General features: G+C 38.4%; 1 protein-coding gene across 1 annotated transcript in view; it reads right to left on the minus strand.

Moving 5' to 3' along the window:
* lrrk1 (leucine-rich repeat kinase 1) overlaps nt 1-20,006 on the minus strand; it is a 202,344-nt gene that overhangs the window by 112,696 nt on the left and 69,642 nt on the right. Inside the window, exon 24 of the mRNA XM_052113495.1 lies at nt 17,618-17,873. Within this exon, the coding sequence (XP_051969455.1) occupies nt 17,618-17,873 (256 nt within the window). The remainder of the gene's footprint in view (nt 1-17,617; nt 17,874-20,006) is intronic.

The raw sequence follows: 20,006 nt of genomic DNA on the forward strand, positions 1-20,006 counted from the left end.
AGCAGTACAGGACCACTGGAATGGTGGCAAAAGAATGAGGAGAGATACCCAAAGCTGTCCAGGGCCGCAAAGAGATTCCACAGCATCCCATCTACTTCCACACCATCAGAAAGAATTTTCTCCAAGGCTGGATTTATTATCAGTAAAACCAGGAGCGCACTGCTGCCGGCCAACGTCAACAAGTTGGTTTTCCTCGAACACAACTTAAAAAGACTCAAACGCACACAAGCAGTGTGAAAGACTGGATTTTTTTCGATCGGGTAGGGTACAAGTGTTTTCAAACATTTCAGCCGTTTCTAATTTTAATTTGCTGTGAACATGTTTAGCTAAAAAAACTGCCAGTTTAGCGTTTATTGTTGTTTTGGCAGTTAAAAGGAGAAAGTTCACAATTCTGGCTAAACTTTCGTTGTTTTAATAATTTATTTATTTAAATTTTATTTATTGATCACTCAGGGTTATTAATTTAACTTGTATTTTTTTTAAATATATGTTCCCCTGCACTTTGGCATTTTGCACACATTTATTATGCTCCCTGTGACTTGATTCTGACTATTTCGTTTTTATTTATTTTTTATTATAAGAAATGTATATTCTGTTCTAATTTAATTCTGTAAATTAATGCTTTTTTTTGCTTTTCGTTGTGTCGATGTTGCGCTGCACTGAAAGCATGCTAGCACAGGCAATTTTGCCGATTTAATTTAATTTCGCAAAATGTGCAATGCAAATCCTGTCTGCAGTCAGTGTGTTCTTTTCCGCTCTAGGCAGGTATTTTTTTTAGGTTTATTTATCAAAATGTTCTTTTAGATATTTGTGTGATGTTCTGTATTTCGATCGCGGCTTTAAAATGTTATGAGAGAACGTTTTACGAATGTTTATCCACCACATTACCTTTTATTAAACGTAAATAAGAAAGCCATTGTCAGTTGGCAGGCAGTTTTGGTCGCTTTATTAAAAGTTGTTGCTGTGTGCAGTGTGTAAAATAAAATAAAAATAGTTTTACCCTCCTGCTGACTACCTAGTGTCGTGCCCCTCCCAACACATTCACACACACATAGATGATTCGACTATCAGTCGACTATAGAAAGATTCGAAAATTCTGATTCGAATGTGTAAATCCTTAGTCGGGGACACCCCTAATATTTAAATAGAAAACTGTTCTTTTAAATTGTAAAAAGAGTACAGAATATCAATGTTGTTTCTGTATTTTGGATCAAATAAATCCAGTATTGGTGAGCAGAAGACACTTCTTTTAATTGGTAGTGTAGGTCTAAAATTAAGTAAAGTCTTTATGTAAAGAAAATATATAGTCAGATTACTTATTTTAACTTAAAACTTGATTTTGATCATTAAGTCTCCTCACATTCATTCTCTATCCCTCATTGATAGGCCCAGGGGAGGGGTCTTTGTATCCTCAGGTGTGAAATACATCCATATTCAAGATAGTTCACGCCTCCTCGCATATTACCTATCAACACTAAAAGTGTCTTACAAAAGTTAAATTACTATATTGTTTTGTATGAATGAGTGATTAGGATGGGTTTCACATCATTTTGTAGCAAAAACTCTAGGCTACAAGATCCAGTTCTCAAAAGTGTTGTGGACAAATGTTTATTATGTGTTATATTACCTTATTTCAGTGAATTTTCAAAAACCATGCATAAACATTATTTTCTCAAATATACAAACATGTACATGCATGTTGCTCACATATTATTGTACCCCAGTTTGTGCTGAATACAGTGTAATCAGACTTTAGCCATTAATATGTTTTTAAGCAACTGAAAAAAAGCACAAATGTCAAGGCATGTCAAAACTAACCAGGGCCCAAAATACCCTCAGACCCCAGAGGGTTAAATAGCTCTACTTCCTCACTTCTTTACACCCCACTTTTTATCCTTCCTTCTTAACCATGACCAGAAGCTCCCTTTTTGTACTTCTTCTGCCATTTTCTTCAGAAACTTCTTCAATGCTGATCTAAAGATACCAATGTTTTTTAACACGTGCTGCATTGATGGTCCAATAAACCCTCGACACCTGACCTCCACAGGGTAAGTGGTAGCACTCCATCCATTTTCCCTGCACTTGGTGGCCATATCAGCATATTTTAGCTTCTTCCTCTCATAGGATTCCTCCAGTCCCCATTCCCATGGGACAGTAATTTCAATCATTATGACTTTCTTAGCTGATGCCGACCATAACACTACAGTATGTCTGGCCTCAAGGAGGTAATGGACATTTACCAAGGACATTTTAGCTGCTGGCCAAGCTCAACCACCATAGACCTTTGACATAGACTTGACCATTCCTCCCTCTGTGCCTTGCCTTCTATGGCACCTCCCTATTTTACAAACTCAATGTACTTCCTCCGAGGAGCACAACAGCATTTGTTAGCCTTTATTCTACACACCTGGGCTTAAGAGTAGTGCTGTGGTGCTCAACCGGTCTCTGTAACCTTCTTGTCTGAACTGCTGCTGCAGTGCAAGGCTGTGTCTGGCTGTTCCCGCTACATTTCATCCTTGCTTGATGAATCTACCGGCCATTGTAAGTCGTTACCCTAGTGCACCTACAGCTGCATTTGCCAAGGATAATTTAACTCATTATCCATGGCCTTTCCAGTCATGTCCGTAGAGTCTGTCCTAATTGGTCCATATTTCATCCAACATCTCGGAGGACCACTGGGCTATTTTTCTTGTATAGTGCTCGTAGTTAGTTAGGGTGAGGACCTGTGGGTAAGGTAACTAGATTGCTCACCACTGTGCAGACTTTCCTGTACTCCGCCAGTCTTTCCTGATAGTCATCCAGTCTTCCCTGGACTCCAACTGCCCTATTCACAGTATTCACTGGTCTCCCAGAATAATACTCAGATGCACAGGTAGATGACTAAACCTTCTGGGTATTTCTGCCTGCCGCACCTCTGCAGGTACATTCAGTTGTCCAGCTATGGGGTCATCAGCCATGAGTCACCTATCATGGATGGTTCACTCAATTAATCTCAAAACATCTCCTGGGGGTGGGGTGGCAGTTAGGAATGTCTCCATGCTCCCCCACTCAATCCCTCTCCCCCGGATAAGGACAGAGTGGGTCAGCGGAAATAATTCCACCCCACCCCTTTCCTCTTCTATATGCTTCCTCACCTCATATGGCAATTGTTCTCTATTCCTACATTCTCACTTCAGTACACCCCACTTTTCATCCTTCCTTCTTAACCATAGTCAGAAGCTCCCTTTTTCCGCTGTTTTTGATTTTATCCCCACCATGTTTTTACTCTGAGGTAACAGTTTATTATTTACTATGAAGTTTTTATTTTATCTTAAGTTTAAGATAAAAACTTTGCATAATAAATCCTTAAAAGCAAGCATACATGCTATTGGCCTTAATAGAACTTTAACTCACATTAGGCCTGTTATACTGTAAATGCTCTCTTCAAAAAATATAATTAAAGCTCATGATTTCTGAGTAAAGCAATTTGACGCAACCTTATTAGTAATTCCTAAGTAACTTGTGTAACGAACACTTGACTGTGTGATGTATTGTAATGTCTTCCACATTGCTAGGGGGCACTATGTAGTGCCCAAACAGTACATAAATAGTGGTCTAAGGGGAAGAGTAAGACAGATCAGCACTTGGGAATTGCAGCATGGTTTTCACTCTGCTCTACTTTGATCCTAACGATTGTACTTGTTAAGTAACTTTTGTTTAATGCTCAAATGAAAAATAAAATTCCCATGCCTTCTGCAACTTCTCTTGGTGTTTGAGCTATCATACCTGCAAAGAACATTTGTTAAGGGGCTAGAAACAGCTAGGAGACCAAGAGTTATTTTAGTTTGAACTAGTGGATTATTTAATTTGGGACAACACTCCAGTTATTGCTACAATCTACAACAGATTAGGCTGTTGCCTTAATTTATCTTCTTTCATCATCAACTGCTATAGTTTACTTTCGGATTAATAATGGACTGCACGACTACAAAGACCATTCTCTATTGTCTTAATGTAAATTTTTTTCTCTCAACTTTGTCCACTGACATGGATAATGATTTTCAAAGCATTTGTAGCAATGCATTCTGGATTGCCTCATGTGTAAATTATACATTTGATGCTGCCTTAGACCTTTTGCCACATATTTACTGATTACTCTTTGGCACAGCCTTTGTCAACTCTTTGGTAGGCAGCTTACTTGAGTTTGACACAACCACTTTGTCACAATGTAATTTATATTATATTACATGCTTGTGTCACTTAAGTCAACATGAAATCAAAATGTATTATTAATGCTTTTTCTGATTTCATTGTACATGTCATTGATTAAAGCCCCACGCTACATTTTTCCTCATTGAAAATGCTGAAATACATTAAATAAGCAAGTACAATTTGTTATGGATGTCATTTCATGTTGACTTTTACAAAGTATTGTTGCTCTGAATTGATCATGACAGTTAGTTTATTATTAAACTTTTTCAACTCCTAATATTAAAAAGGATGGCTGGTTTCTTCCCATCACTGTTTCTTAATTTATACTTGAATCTCTTTTTTCAAAGAGATTTGAGACTGACATTGCTTGAAGAGCAGAGTTTGAGTGCAGAACACTGTGCTTGTCATTTTAACTTCAGATTTCAAAATCTGCTTTACATATGTGATATACCACAACAACCACACAGAAAATATCCTATCAAGCAAAAAGAAACAAAAAAATAAATAAAAATGGCAGCCCACTGAAAACCTTGTTTATATATTTTGCTATAACTCAACCATAACCCACTTTGATTCAGCCATCAAGTTCCATTAAATCCATGTAGTATTGGTTCAGAGTGTGCTGAAGCACGTGTGAAAGGTTTGCATTACAAAATATACGTGCTTCAAGATGCTCAGAAGAACACATATATACAGTTGAGTGCATAAGTTTACATCCGCCTTTCAGAATGTATAAAAATATATATATTTTTAGATATTTTTTTATAAAAAATATAAGATCATATTTTTTATCTAAAGGATAACACTTTATTATAGCTTTCATAATTAAATCATCAACAAACATTATTACGTTTAATAGATCATTAGTTAATGTATATTCAAATCATTATAAATATGAGATAATGTGCTTGTTAATGTTTACTTGTGAATTTAATAAACATTAACTAATGATTTATTAATCATTATGTAAATTCAGATACTTGATGATATTAAACTTTCATTCCTTTACACAGATTTGAACTTCCTATATACATCTATATACAAACAGTTTTATTTTTTTTATATAAAGATAAACAGATCATATAATTTAATGACATCATTACAAATTTCATAAAAATGTTCATAAATGATACATAAATGAGCTTATGCTCTTTTTTTACATTTACAAACATTTTTAGAAATCATACAGTATACTATAAATGTGTTATTGAGGCAATAAACTCAAAGTATTGCTCCCAAAGTAAGTCTTGTTATTATTGTTATGTGTTATCAATGTCTGTAACATGCATTCAACTAAATATAACAATTAAACCATTATAAAACTTTGTTAGTGTAGCTTAAAATCCAATGTCCATAAAGGTACTAAATAATTATTTGTAAACCTTTATAAACAAATCTTTATACCTTTATAAACTAAATATTTACAATGAATGAACAGTTTCAACTTTATAGGGCACTGCAAACATATGAACAAATAATTAATAAATAAGCTGTAACTATGTGTAAATAGTAAAAGCAGGCTTACATACATCTACAAACAAACAGCAAATGTGTTGCTTTTACAAACGTCAGTTACTAATTAGATTGACATTATTGAATAATTTGTAAACATGAAAAGTTTGCAAAGTGGTGAAAAATATGAATATTAACTTAAACATTTGTAAATGTAAAAAAGTGCATAATTAATTAATAATTTATGAAAAAATATTATGACATCTGTAGGTATTAAATGTACATTAACAAATGATCTGTTAATCATAATATAACATTTATAAATGTAAAAAAGTGCAAAGCCACACATGCATGAAAGCTTAATAACATAAAAATAACAATAACTTAATAATATGTAAGTATTTGAATATACAATCTGTTAAACATTAATGTTAATTATTTAATAAACATAAGAGCCGCACTACAGAAGATATTTTGGTTAAAAATGAGCAAAATGCCATTATTGATTGAGTAAATAATAAAAACATGTTCCAGCTGGGGAAACTAAACTGTTCAGTTCAATCAGTCACACAGTTCAGGACATGTCACTAGAGTGCACAAAGTTATGTAGTGCAGCTTTAACAAGCACAATATCTCATATTTCTCACTATTTTAATATACATGAACTAATGGTATGTTAAGTATTATGTTTGTTAATGATTTATTAATCAAAGCTATTATAAAGTATTACCAAATTTGGTACTGCCCTTCAAAAGCTACATAACAGATATTTTAATTCATCCCAAAAAATAATAATACAAAAAATAATTATTTACACAATTCATCCTGTTCAAAATTTTACACCCCCTTGGTTCTTCGTATAAGGTGTTTTTGTGGCTGTGAATGAATGAATGCTGGCACCTTTTGTAATAGTTGTTTATAGTCCCTCAAGTGTCAAAAATGGGATGTCATCATATAGTCACTGTTGGGAGAAACTAAAACGTGCAGAAGATGAAGGGAAACCAAAGAACTTGCAGTACCTGCAGGATTTTTTTTAAAGACCCCTTAAAGTGCCTTGACGAGTGCTATTTTCTTTTGCCTGTTAACACATTTCTTGCCTTTTTAAAAAAAATTGCCATTAGGCTTAATTTTACATAACAACCAATGCTATAACCATGTCTTAAACATAGCCTTCTGTCGCTTTCATAGATTTGATTGGCTAACTCAAAGGAATTGACGAGCAATGTAAGACAACTGAGCAAAATAAACACATTTAATAAAAAAAAAATTCCTTATCCCTGCATCAACTTAATTACAATTATACAGAGGCACATAATGGACTGCAGCAAAACAGCAACAAGGATATCAATTATTGGGTGGGGACAATTTGGCCATATCTGATTATGGATGGGCATGTCCCCCTAAATGCATTTTGTGGTTATGGCTCTGTACTTACAGTAAGTTACAAAGTCACGATCATCGCAAAAGGAAATCAGGGCAACAGAAAACATACATTAAGACAACAGACAACAATCTTTGTAGTCGTGCAGTCCATTATTAATACAAAAGTAAACTATAGCAGTAGAGATGCACCGATCGACCGGCCAAGGACCGGAATTAGACGATTTTCCCGGACTGGTAACCGGCAGGTCAGCCTCACGTCTTACCGATTCCAAGCCGGTCCGTTTTGTTGCCAGCGGCGCAGGCAATAACGTCACAGCTGCACGTAAACATGTCATTGGCGTGGAAGATCTTCACTGTGAGTGAAGAATACATAAAGTTCGAAATATGTTATAATTGTAAGGCCAAAGTAAACCGTGGGGGAACCACCACAATAACTTTCGGAACAACAAACCTAATTAGACATTTATAACACCATCACCCAGCTGAAAATGCCCATTTTAAAAAAGAAGCTAAAAAGTGAAAGCGGCTAAAGCTAGCCAGAGCTCAGAGCCAGCCACAAGTCAGCAGCCTCTCCTATCATTCCTTGGTATGAGCAGCGAAAAGACCAAAGTAATTACGAGGAAAATTATGGAATACATGGCCCTGAATGACCAGCTGTTTTGGTTGAGGACAGAGGGATCAGAAATCTGATAAATTTCCTCAATACAGAGTAGGAGGTACTTTCCGACGTCACGTTGCCAGAGTTGTTTAATCTTGTGTCATGTAACACACGCAGCCGGTTATCTGTCAACATTTGGGTACACAAATCCGGGAGAGGGGAAGGGGGGGTGCTGGATCGCAGAGGCAGGCTAAATACATACAAATTGTGCCGTTGTGATTTAACGTAATTTTTCCCACCGTATCCAATATTAAAATCAGTGCGACACACATTGCAAAAGGCGTGGGCATTGTCGATATGGCTTCGGGATATGAAATTCAAATCCAGCTGTTGTTAAATGTACATGTATATTTATTTTTTTTCACCGGAGCACCAGCTGAGTCTTCTCCTCCCATCTACAAGTGATGCTTGATTTAACATCCCGTGTCTACTGCCTGCGCAGATATCAACAGCGCAAATGGGTTGTAGGTTGCCAGATTGTGGTCATAAATGATTTGTAATGTGTAGGATGTGTCGATTGTGTGAGTAGGACGCGTTTCATTCAAGATCAGGCAACTGGACCACCTTGAAATAATATATTGATTTGATTATTCATATAACGTGGTTTGGGCCATGCAAATGACGGGAGTTTTTCTGGGAAAAATAACAAAACGGGAGACTCCCGGGAAAAACGGGAGTGTTGACAGGTATGCAAGCCGTTCCAGAAGCAGTGCTCAGTTTTACAACTGATATTTGTACATATACCGTAAGTTGAGCGTATTGGACACTTCAGTTTTTCAGATCTTTGGAATTGTTTTGTTAGACGAGTAATAAAGAGAAAAAGGTCCATTTATAAAAATAGTGGAAAATGACATCTGTTATATAAAGCAACTCATTTGCAGTTAATTGTTATTTCTACCTCTTTCTAGTCACAGAGCGCTTTATTTTGAGAGTTGTTTAAGTGAGAGAAGATCCTGTAACTTAGTGCAGTTTGGGGGAAATTGTAATGTTTAATAATTTATTTTATTATGAAAATAAAATTTAGCATTGAAGAAAGGTAGATTTTGTTTGTATATGTGGTCAATAATAGTTCTTAGAAAGAAAATCGGGAACGGCAGGTCACACTTGCAAAAAATCGGAAATTGAAATCGGCCAAGAAAATTGCAATTGGTGCATCTCTATATAGCATTTGATGATGAGAGATGATAAATGAAGGTAACAGCCTTGTGTTGTAGCAATAACTAAAATTCAAACAAAAATTACTCTTGGTCTCCAAGCTTTTCCAACCCCTTAGCAAACGTTCTTTGCAGGTATGATAGCTCAAACACCAATAGAAGCTGCAGAAGGCATGGACATTTCTTATTCATTTGAGCACTAAACAGAAGATTCTCAACAAGGACAATCATTAGGATCATAGAAGAGCAGAGTGAAAAACCACACTGCTATTACCACAAGCTGATCTGTCATACTCTTCCCCTTAGGCCACTATTTATGTGGTGCTTAAAGCACTCTAGCATCCCCTAGCAGCTTGGAAGACATTACAATACATCACACAGTCAAGTGTTTGTTACAGAGGTTTCTTAGGAATTACTAATAAGGTTGCACCAAACTGCTTTACTCACAAATCATGACCTTAAATAATATTCTTTGAAGAGAATGTTTATAGCAGGCCTAATGTAAGTTACAGTTGTAATAAGGCCAATAGCCTGAATCCTTGCTTTAAAGGATTAATTATGCAAGGTTTTTATTGCAGTTTTTGCTCATTTAATAAACTTAAGATAAAATAAAAAGAAACAGCTGCAGCTATATCAATTGCTGATGCACTTGAAACTGCTTCTAATCATCACAGTGAAAGGCTAAGTTGTAGACTCTTAAACACTCACACTCTAATTGACCCAGCACAGCACACAAGAGTATGTTATGCAGCAGTTAAAGAAAAACAGCCCAAATAGCCCATCTCCATAAGTGTAGAGACATTTTCTGATGATGAAATAAGGCAAGGTCATCATTCACATCCACACAACATTCCAGTTCTCCATCCAGAGGGAAACATATCTTCAGGGCTCTCATCTGCTGCTGCCTACATGCACAATCATTCCAATATGACTGACATTTTTCGTTATTTAGCTTGCCATGAACTTGTCTCTACAGGGCTGCTAAAATTCAATGATCAGAAAGTTACAGAGACTGGCAACATTCTTTTCAGAACACATGCAGAGTGTCTTTGGACAAGACACTGAACCCCATGTTGCTCCCAATGGCAGGCTAGTGCCTTTCATGGCAGCTCTGCCATCACTGGTGTGTGAAGGTGTGTGTGAAAGGGTGAATGAGACGCAGTGCAAAAAGCTTTGAATACAGCTAAGGTTAAAAAGGTGTAGATATATAAGTTCAGACCATTTACCATTTGGGCCAGGTTTGACAAGTATTATGGCTCACCTGAGGTGATAGAGAATTCACTATTCAAATGTCTCCAGAGATTTGCCAAGTTATAAAATAAAGATTATGCAAAACTAAGAGTTGAGTGACTTGCTCATGGAGCTACAGTCAGCCAAGTTTGATGCAAATCTGCCTGGACTTGCAGTACTTGACACTGCTCGGGGTGTAAATCCTATAGCTGAAAACAAAATTGGATTTCAAGAAAGGTGGTTATTCGTGGCCTTATTTTTTTGCGTTTATTAGTGAACAGGAGAGGATCAGAAATTTTCAGTTTCAGTTTTACATCTCGTGTAGTCCCAAAACACCTCCCTGGAAGCAGCAATAACAGAAAGAGATTTCAGTCAACAAAACAGACTTCTACCGTTACCTCTAACTTAGAAAATACCTTCACCAAAGGCAATGACTGTGACAAGCTGTGCTCCATGCACAAAAAGACACATCCCCTACTGGAGTCTTTCGAGAAAATCCTCTTGAAGAACGTAAAACATTCCTAAAAGAAAATGGAATTTGCTTCAGATGCTGCATGTCTTTATTTCACATTGCAAAAAAACTACAAAGCCTATATTACTGTAAATGCACAGAATGTGACAGCGAAAAGTACAACACAGCCCTCCACCCAGAACTAATAATGCTGACAAAAGAAACCAGCCCCCATTCAGAGGATGACAGGGAGGGAGACCTTGTACAGTCATCTGATATCACATCACAATACACTCAAGTCTGTGATGGTGATCTTACTGGCAGGGCTTGTCAGAGTCTATCCTATATGTTATAGAGACAGAGCAGTTAGGCTTTATGCAATACTTGATGACAAGTAACAGATATCTTTGGCGTCCAAGGCCACAATTCTTCATATTCTATAAAAACCTGTGCTGACATTGTGGAGACAGTGGCTTCCAAATTGAATCCATAGATGGCAAATTAGCCTTACACTTCCAAACTGATTGAGTGTAATGAGATCCCCAATAACAGATCAGAGATGCCTACACCTTCTGCTGCTCTCCACTATCCACATCTAAGGGCAGTGGCTCATCACATCCCAGAACTTCAATCAGAGGCTCACATCTTACTCCTTGGATGGGATGTTCTCAGAATTCATAAAGTGTGCAAGCTAATCATTGGTCCTCGTGACTTACCATACACTCAGAAACTAGACCTGGGATAGGTCATTGTAGGCACTGTTTGTCTCGGAAAGGTACATAAGCCGCTCACATTCAGCAAACAATGCACGAAGACTTTGGATAAAGGACAGCCTTCACGCTTCGAAAAATGTCTGAATATCTTTCAGGTTAAGGAGCGATAAAGTGATCACCTCCATCCGCATTCCAACAGAAAACTTACTCCCACACACAAATCTGACCATTTGGACAGCACAATGTTCGAGCGAAGAAAGTACGATGATAGAATGGCTTTGTCCATTGAAAATATCCTTTTCCTGAAGATTATGGAAGAAAGGTTTACGAAAGATGGAAAACAAATATTTATGTAACACCACTGCCATTGAAGATCCCAAGACAGAATCTTCCTAACAACAGGGCACAGGCAATGAAATGGCTCTCATCCCTCCTGCACAACTTTGAGAGGAAACCACAGGTGAGTAAACACTTAATTTCCTTTATGGAGAAGATCTGCGAGAATGGGCTTGCAGAGGTGGCTTCTCCTCTCAAGGAAGAAGTGGAAAAGTGGTACCTTCCAATCTTTGGTTTATACCATCCGAAGAAGCTTGGACAAATCCGGCTGGTATTTGATTACAGTGCCAAATGCAAAGGTGTTTCCCTCAATGATGTGCTGTTGACGGGAATCAACCTCAATAATTCCTTTGTGGATGTGCTCATTCAAACATGACGTTTTTGATGACGCGATCAAATAGTAACATAAGTGAGAGGCGCACGCTTTATAAATGCAGCAAAAATGTCGGCGGTGTGGAAGCACTTTAAAGTGTCCGAGAAAGAGGCAAAAACGGCCGTTTGCAGACACTGTTCTGCTGAATTGTCCAGAGGGGGTGCATCTGCAAAAACTTACAGCACTACAAGTTTAATTTATCACTTAAAATCAAGACACCCCGAGCAGCATGCAGAGTACGAGAAAGACACTGCGGCAGCAACAGCAGCGAAAAGGAAAGTAGCTCCTCCCAGTCCCAGGACACCCACTCCATCTGTGGCTTCTTATAAAAGGCCAAAAAAGTTTGCCAGTGACAGTGCCAAAGCTAAAGGCATTACGAAAAGGATAATGGAATTCATCGCATTGGATGATCAACCATTCTCGGTTGTAGAGGATGTTGGATTTCGCAGGCTTATAGACCATATTGAGCCCCGTTACACCATACCTAGTAGACGGCATTTCTCAGACGTGTGCTTACCTGAGATGTATAACGTCGTTTCAACTCACGTCCATGAGCTCTTGGCTACAGATATTGCAGCCCTCAGCTTCACGACTGATATATGGAGCTCGGATGTAAGCCCCACCAGTATGCTGAGTTTAACTGCGCAGTGGATCGACACAGATTTCAAGCTACAAAAGATTGTGCTGCACTCACAAGAGTTTAGAGGGTCCCATACAGCTGCAGCCATTTCAAAGGCGTTCGCCAACATGTTTGACACTTGGCGTATCGACCGATCTAAAGTGCATGCGGTAGTCAGTGACAACGCAAGAAATATGGCTAAAGCCATGGAAGACAGCAATCTGAAAGGCATACGGTGTATGGCACACACAATTCAACTGGCAGTCAACGAGGGATTGTTAAGTCAGCGCAGTATAGCGGATGTGATAGCGTTAGGCAGGAAAATTGTTGGCCACTTCAAACATTCCCTGCTTGCATATGCGCGTCTACAATCTATCCAAGAACAGCTCAGAACGCCACAAAAACGTTTCCAACAAGATGTGAGCACAAGGTGGAACAGTACATATTATATGCTGGAAAGCCTTTTTGCGCAAAAGCGAGTCCTGGCTACATACATAGCAGATCATGATCTGCCCGCGACATTCACCGCATACCAGTGGGTGTTAATCGAGAACGTTCTCCATCTTCTCGCCCCCTTTGAGCAGATAACAAAAGAAATAAGCTCATCTGATGCATCTGTGGCAGACGTTATACCATTATTTGCAGCACTAAAGCGACTTTTAAACAAAGAGGCTGAAACAGACCACGGAGTGAAAACAACTAAAAGTGCACTCTTAGAGGCTGTCAGCACACGATTTAGTCAGGCGGACTCAGAACCCCTGTACTGTATCGTGACTGTAATTGATCCACGATATAAAGATCATTACTTGGATGTGGGGAAAAGTTGCGCACACGAGAAATGATCCAGGCCGAGTTGGATTTGGGAAAGCCGCTAGGTGATGGAGACGGTCAGGTGATGCACAGCGCAGGAGATGAAAACAGCGCAGAGCGAAAACGGGCTCGTACTACAGATGAGCCGTGCACCGTCTCGCTGTCTGACATGTTCGATGAGATCCTCCAAGAGAATAACCCATTTGCAAGACAGAGGACAAGCTCAACCGCTCAACAGTTAGATGCTTATCTCTCAGAAGTCCCCACTCCCAGGAGCAATAACCCTCTCGAGTTTTGGAGGACCAATCAAGGTCGCTTTCCCGACCTGGCACAGATGGCACGCAGGTAGGCTACTTGTATGGGAAATTAATTTAAGATTTTATTTATATTTTGGTAAAACTTAAGTATTTTCTATTGTTAACATTAATAGGCTATTAGTTAACATGAACTAACAATAAAAAACACTTATTAAAAGCATTTATTAATCTTAAATGTTAACATTTACTAAATACAATGTTAAAATCAAAAGTGGTATTTGTTAGCATTAGTTAATGCACTTATACTAACATGAACTAACAATGAACAATTTAATTTTTATTAACTTACATTAACAAAGATTAATAAATACTGTAACAAATGTATTGCTCATTGTTAGTTAATGCTTGTTAATGCAATAATGTTAACAATTGGAACCTTATTGTAAAGTGTTACTGTATTTTATATTATGTATTTGGTTCTATTTTCAGTGTAGTAAAATAGTAGGCCTACACCGGTTTTCAACCATTTCATTATCTCTGAGACATTGTTTGTTTTGAAATGAGCAACTTTTAGAAAACTGCAATATTTAAAATTGTAACTATTCTGATCCCAGGTACTTGTCTGCTCCATGCACAAGCACAGACAGGGAGAGACTGTTTAGTGCTGCATCTCATGTCATCGATGAGAAGAGGAACCGACTTTCATGTGAGAAAGCAGAGAAGATACTTTTCATAAAAAAGAACCTGCCACTTTTTCTGAAGAAGTAGGCTAAGTAGGCTTATGTCTAGGACAGTTATTCATTTGTTGTGGGTTCATCCACATTTTTTGCACATTTCAATGCACTTTTTGTTGAGTTACAACTACTTTCAGCAGTTAGTTATAGGCCTAACATAGGCTAGTCAAGAAGGGGGGCTTCAAAGATGGCCAAATACATTTTTTTTTTTTTTTTTTTTACTAATTTATTTTGTACATTTATAGAAGTTATATTGTGCTTTGTTTGTATAATATCTGCTGGAATCTTTAAAAATTGTTCAGTGTTAAATAAATATTTTTAAATTTGATTTTTGTAATTTGTTTTTTTTTTTCTCTGAAAAGCAAGACAAAATAGTAAAAAACAAATTTTTACTATTTAATTAATGCAATGGTGAAAAAATTGTCAAAAATGGAAAAAATGTGAAACCCCATGTTCGGTATTCGGCCTTCGGCCCTCGGCCAAGCGTTTCATTATTATTCGGCTTCGGCCAAGAATTTTCATTTCGGTGCATCTCTAGAAAATATTGTTCTGAGATTTCTTGGTTTCAAGACAATAACCTCAAAAAAGGCTTAGTACAGGACCATATGAAGGTCCACGTCTTCAGAAATAGTCAGTCACCAGCCGTAGTCATTTATGGCCTCAGGAGGACAAGATCACGTCCATCAAGGAGGACAAGATCATGATCCTGAAGTGCAACAGTTTGTAGTATGTGATTTCTAAGTCGTGAACTATGATTTTCTACCCCTTCCCACCGTAGAACCAGCAGTGAGTTTCCGGTAGCGGACACAAAACATCCTTGCCAATTCAAACATGAGATTGCATCAAATTGCCTCAGATAGGAGAGAAGTAATGGAAGCTTTCCCCATCTCAAGACTATGCAAGCGATTTGAAAGACTTGGAACTTAGCACAGACAACGTAGTCTGGGTCTAAACTGGGACCTCAAAAAAGGCAACTTAACAGATATAAACCCCTTCACACATCGAGGAGTCTTGTCAAATGTTAATAGTCTGTACAACCCTTTAGGGATCTTAGCCCTAGTGACTGTCAAAATTAATTCTGTGAGAACTAACACTGGAGAACACTGATTGCTACTATCCACTGCCATAGGACATGGAAGAGTCATGGGTCACGTGGCAAGATTATCTGCAGGAGCTTAGGCATCTATAAATTCCTAGGGACTATGCAGAAACCTCATCCTCAGAAGCTGCACAGGTTGGAGCTCTGCACTGCAGTTTTAGCAGTGGAATTGGCTGACCTCATCACATCATATACGGACATGAATCTCGATGCCATTATCTTCTAAACAGATAGCAAGGTGGTACTGGTAAACATACATATTCAGACCAAATGTTTCTATATGTACATAACAACTGAGTCTTAAGGATTAAAAGATCTAGTCAGCCTCTGTAGTGGTATTATGTACACACTGACAAACATCCAGCAGATATAGCCACAACAATCATTCATGCTGCACCCCTTGCAAACATTTTATGGCTTTCAGGCCCCGCATTCCTTATGAATCCTTCAAGCTCTCCAGGGAAGGAAACCTTTGAGCTTGTAAATCCTGAGCTTGCTGCGGATGTACGCACAGAAGTCTCAAACATGAAAATTACAGCAGTGAGCAAGAAATTGTCGCATATACTCAGTAAGCTAAAAAGTCTCAAATAACTTGAAGTAATATCAGAAAATATAAATACAGTCTTCGCTAGCACTTTTGATAGGTCGCCGCCCCTTCTAAAATTAAAGAAAAAAGTCTGCAACATGGTACAATGATCACACTCATGCTCTCAAGAGAGCAGCTCGGAAAATGGAGCCCAAGTGGAAGAATACAAAATTAGATTTATTTTGTGGTGCATGGAAGGATAGTGTCTGTAGATACAGACAGGCACTAAAAGCTGCCAGGTCAGAATATTTGAGCAAACTCATAAAAAAGAACCAAAACAATCCTAGGTGTTTATTCAGTACTATGGACTAATCGGTTAGGAATAAAGCCTTGACTGATATTCCGTCACAGCACAATAGTAATGACTTCATGAATTTATTTACTGATAAAATTGAAATAATCAGAAATAAAATTGGAATTATGCAATAGTCTGTTACAGTACCACAGAAAACAGTATCTCAAAATTTTCCTCACGAGCAACTTCAATCCTTCGCTGTCATATGTCATTAAGAGCCAACAAAACTTAACGAAACATCAAAAGCCAGAACATGTATGTTAGATCCAACACCAACTAAGCTCTTAAAAGAGATATTCCCTGTAATCTTAGAACCTCTTCTTAATATTATCAACCCCTCGCTATCCTTAGGACATTTCCCAAAAAACCTTAAAATGGCAGTTATCAAACCGCTTATTAAGAAGCCACAGCATGATCCTGGAGAATTGGCAAATTACAGACCGATTTCAAATCTCCTGTTTATGTCGAAAATACTAGAAAAGGTACTGTCCACCCAACTATGTTCATTTCTACAGAGAAATAGTATGAACAATTTTAGTCAGGATTCAGGTCCCATCACAGTACAGAGACTGCACTGTCAGAGTTGCTCTTATCTTCTGATCGTGGCTGCATTTCTCTTCTAGTGCTTTTAGATCTTAGTGCTTCCTTCGACACCATAGATCATGACATATTCTTAAATAGGCTTGAGAATTATGTTGGCATGTGTGGACTTGCATTAGCATGGTTTAGGTGTTAGAGTGGTGGTGGTGTAGCGGTCTAAAGCACATAACTGGTAATCAGAAGGTTGTAGGTTCAAGCCCCACGGCCACCACCATTGTGTCCTTGAGCAAGGCACTTAACTCCAGGTTGCTCTGGGGGGATTGTCCCTGTAATAAGGGCTCTGTAAGTCGCTTTGGATAAAAGCGTCTGCCAAAAGCATAAATGTAAATGTAAATGTAAGTATGGAGTGCCACAAGGATCAGTTTTAGGGCTTCTACTTTTCTCCATATATATTCTTCCCCATGGAGATATTATCAGGAATTGTGGAATAAGTTTCCACTGCTATGCCGAAGATATCCAACTTTATTTTTCTAAAATGAGCCATTGCGTTATGCAGAGCAGACCACAAAACAGCTCCGCGATATGCAGAAAAGGACAGTGAACACCCCCAAATGGACTGTATAATAGGATGTAGACAGTGGAATAACCGGAGAAAACCTCAGAATTAAACTGCACACGAACCAGCCTATTTGCAGGTTGCACGCTTAATTTCGGCAAACAAAAAACGTGAGCTCACCGGGAAGGGAAATCTGTCATGAAGAGCTCAGGTACCAGTTCCTGTAGGGGCACAGGCTGTTTGGGGTGGTTTGGACAGCTGATGTGCTCCTTGTCTACAGCTGCTAGCACACAGTCCTCCATGTTGAAGTAGTGTACCGTGCTGTGATTCGAGTCTCGAGGTAAAGGGTCTGAGATTCTGGGCACAGAGCTGCAGTACGGGCAGGGAGCATACTGCTCGATGAGTAGAGAGCCATCACTCTCGCTGGCTGTCAGTGCTGTAGACCGGAGAAAAGTACAGATTATGTTACGTTTGAGACAAAACATGGACATTCAAATTTACTGTAAAAATAAAACTATGGTTTAACAATAAGGGCTTGATAATGCTGTGTTCTTGCAAGAACCTGCATAGTTTAATGCTAAAAATAGTTCCAACATGAATGCGTGTGCCACTGTGAACAATATTTCCTCAAAGTTCTCATCATGCAAGCGATGTTCATAATGGATGATGCTTGCAAACTTAAACCTATCATATGCCAACAGAAGACTAGGAATATAATGCAAGTCACACAAATTCTATTTTGATATGTTCCTTTTTTAAGTCTTAAAATGAGGCGCTATCAACTGCCAGAGTATTGCAAAGATAGAAGGCTATCTTCATTAAAACATTTTTTGTGTTCTACATAAGAAAGACATAAAGACTTGAAACAACATGCATATTTTAAGAGAAATTTAATTTTTCTTGATTTCCTTCCTTTAAAAGAAGATTACTACTTACAAAATATACACGCATCAACATTAATTAATGCATCTGCTGATTATCGTACACCACACGGAGCTTCTTTACACACAAACAGGTTGGTTGGCAAACATTTGTGTACCACAATGTCACATTTGAAGTTGTGTGGATGCCCTGAAGGGATACTCTTGAATCAAACAGGTGTGTGATGATGAATCTGGTATAGTTACCATGCTTTATGTGGAGTGAACTAATGAAGTCACTCACTGGTAATTGAAAAACTACAGCATGCCTCATTGGGTCTACATAAGTGTGTCTGTGTTGCACCTCTACTTTTGACTCAAAGCGTTTCAGTAGTGTCAACAAGATTTCACAGAGGGTCTATGCTATGCTTGTGCATCAAGATTGATGACACCTGTGTACAACACGCAATACACCCCTGCAATTGCATAGTAATACCCTGGGGTTATTGGTTTTTGATATTTACCAAGACGTTTTCACATTTGTCACCCTTGTTTTGTTTATTCTAAATTCATATTTGTCTTTTTTCCTGACATAAAAACCCATCTTGTTAGATTAGATTCAACTTTATTGTCATTGTGCAGAGTACAAGTACAAAGACAACGAAATGAAGTTTGCATCCAACCAGAAGTGCAAAAAAGCAGAAAGGTACAATGTGATATTCAAGTGTAGACAGGTGGTGCAAAGACAGGACAAGAAATATATTGCAGTGTTAAAGAGCAGAATAAATATGGCTATGTAATATGAACAGTGTATGAACAACATGTACAGATATGTGCAATGTAGTAGCAGTGACATTAACATAGTAGTAAGAATAATACATAATAAGAAAAACAGAGTAAATATGGCTATTCTGTATGAACCAGACAGATATGTACAGTATGTATAGCTATGTGCAGTGTGGTAACATTATAAGAGCAGTAAGAATAAGTGTATGTGCATGATGAGTAGTATGAAGAGCAGTAGAATATGGCTATGTATAAGTGTAATTACAGTATGCACATTTTTAAATAAATAAATAGAACAGAATGGGTGGGATAGGGTAGTGCAAAATGTCCGGGGGTCAATTGTCACCGGGATGCAGAGCTAGAGTTCAGTGGGGTGACAGCCGCAGGAAAGAAGCTTCCTCTGAACCTGCTGGTTTGGGTGTGGAGAGACCTGAAACGCCTCCCGGAGGAGAGTGGGGTGAACAGTATGTGGTTGGGGTGGGAACAGACTTTGATGATGCTGCGTGCCTTATGCAAGCATCGTTTGCCCTGGATGGCCTTGATGGAGGGGAGTGAGGAATTGGTGATGCCTTGGGCAGTTTTCACCACCCTCTGCAGTGCTTTCCGGTCATGGGCAGAGCAGTTGCTATACCAAACTGTGAGACAGTTGGTGAGGACGCTCTCGATGGTGCAGCGGTAGAAGTTCACCAGGATCTGAGGAGACAGGTGGACCTTCTTGAGTCTCCTCAGAAAGAAGAGATGCTGGTGAGCCTTCTTGATCAGGGTAGAGGTGTTGAGGGTCCAAGAGAGGTCCTCAGAGATGTGGACGCCCAGAAACTTGAAGCTGGAGACACGCTCCACCTCAGTCCCGTTGATGAGAATGGGTGTGTGTGCGCCAGCTTTAGACTGTCCACAATGAGCTCTTTGGTCTTCTTAGTGTTGAG

Source organism: Xyrauchen texanus, chromosome 1 (genome assembly GCF_025860055.1).
Source record: "Xyrauchen texanus isolate HMW12.3.18 chromosome 1, RBS_HiC_50CHRs, whole genome shotgun sequence".
NCBI lineage: Eukaryota > Metazoa > Chordata > Actinopteri > Cypriniformes > Catostomidae > Xyrauchen > Xyrauchen texanus.